Genomic DNA, 1,661 nt, shown 5'->3' with positions numbered 1-1,661 from the left:
AGGTGGAAAGAGTGACAGATGACCAAGATTTACAGCTTGTTTCCTTCTAGAAAGGCACATGAGGGCTTCTACCCACAACCTGCTGAGAAGCATTCCCCATCTCCTCAGAGCTGTGGGAACCTCAGAGCAAGTGGAGATCTGCTAACCAAGGGGGAGTCACATAAGAAGAAATTGCACAGTGTCTTTCACAGAAGGGCCATGTGTCCATGCAGAACCATCACTGCTCTGGACTTGGTTCTGATCTAAAAGGAGTTTGTGTAGAGATGCCACATCGGTCCTGACCCCTGAACAGCCAAGATCGCTGTGGAAAGACTCACCTGAGGAGTCTGAGTAGAGCATAAAGTCTGTACTGAGGTGATGGGAGGACACATAAGGTGAGCGCTGACTGTTCTCAAGCAGAAAACAGTGGACAGCGATGTGAGGATGTAGGCTCTATCTCTGATGGGCTCAGGTCACCATGTCACACAAAGCTGTGTCTGGTACTTGCCACTAGGGGGTTCTGGGGGGCCATTTCTGAGGAGTCAGTGGTGATCAGAGCTGGGACCTGAAACCTGTGCCCTCTGCTCAGGGCTCACAGCTGTGACCTACCCACCCCCTGCTCCCACACAGCCCCCCCTGCCAATCCCCTGACATCCTCAGGCAGAGAGACCTGACCCAGGGCCAGGGAGGGGTCAGAGATCTGGGGTCTCATTTGCATAGACAGGCCCTCCATCTCTCAGAGGATGAAGAGGGGAAGGGAGAGATGAGGGGAGGCTCTGCTCAGCTGTGGGGCACAGAATTCAGGACCAGGAATGACCTGCACCATGTCCTGGTCCCCTCTCCTCCTCACACTCCTTGCTCACTGCACAGGTGACTGGATGCATAAACAAGTAAAGGGACCCTGGGAGGACATGTGGGTTCTGTGTCCTCCTCTTCTCTGCACACCCCAGCATCACTCTCTCCATGTTTCTCCCCCTTACAGGTTCCTGGGCCCAGTCTGGGCTGACTCAGCCACCCTCCATGACTGGGTCCCTGGGCCAGAGGGTCACCATCTCCTTCACTGGAAGCAGCTCCAACATCGGTGGTAATTATGTGAGCTGGTTCCAACAGCTCCCAGGAACCGCCCCCAGAGCCGTCATCTATAGTAGTAACTACCGACCATCAGAGATCCCAGATCGATTTTCTGGCTCAAAGTCTGGCAGCTCAGCCACCCTGACCATCACTGGGCTCCAGGCTGAGGATGAGGTGGATTATTACTGTGCATCGTGGGTGACAATCTCAGTGCTCACACAGTCCTCCAGGCCTGAGGGGAAGTAAGAAAAAACCCACTCACTCATCTGTAGGGGGGGACACATGCCAGCAGTTCCTGCTCAGCTTAGCCTGTGATGCTCCTTATTCCTCTGCTTACTCCTTGTGCCCGGGTCCATCAGGGGCACCACCGGGGAGTGAGGATCTCCTGTCACTTCTGTCCTCAGAGTCACTCAGAGCACCTCATTCCTTGACAAAGAGTTTCAGNGTGAACAGAAATTTCTTGTTTCATCATCTGAGGTATTTTATTTCTAGGCTGGATCATACTAATTTTTTCCTTCTCATTTTAAATATATCAAAACAATTTTATTTTCTCTCTGAACATATTATGAGACCTCATCAATCCCCATGTGGTGCTTGAAGAATAATTCAGT

General features: G+C 52.0%; 1 gene segment (V, D, J or C); it reads left to right on the top strand.

Moving 5' to 3' along the window:
- Window positions 1-753: 753 nt before the first annotated feature.
- Window positions 754-1,296, top strand: LOC105235235. The segment is given in 2 exon segments: window positions 754-849; window positions 962-1,296. Coding segments are annotated over 2 exon segments (393 nt in total).
- Window positions 1,297-1,661: the final 365 nt, after the last annotated feature.

The sequence above is a fragment of the Ailuropoda melanoleuca genome, unplaced genomic scaffold (assembly GCF_002007445.2).
Source record: "Ailuropoda melanoleuca isolate Jingjing unplaced genomic scaffold, ASM200744v2 unplaced-scaffold2228, whole genome shotgun sequence".
Taxonomy (NCBI): domain Eukaryota; kingdom Metazoa; phylum Chordata; class Mammalia; order Carnivora; family Ursidae; genus Ailuropoda; species Ailuropoda melanoleuca.
The sequence above is the reverse complement of the archived record's forward strand: the minus strand, read 5'-3'. Positions and strand labels throughout refer to the sequence as shown.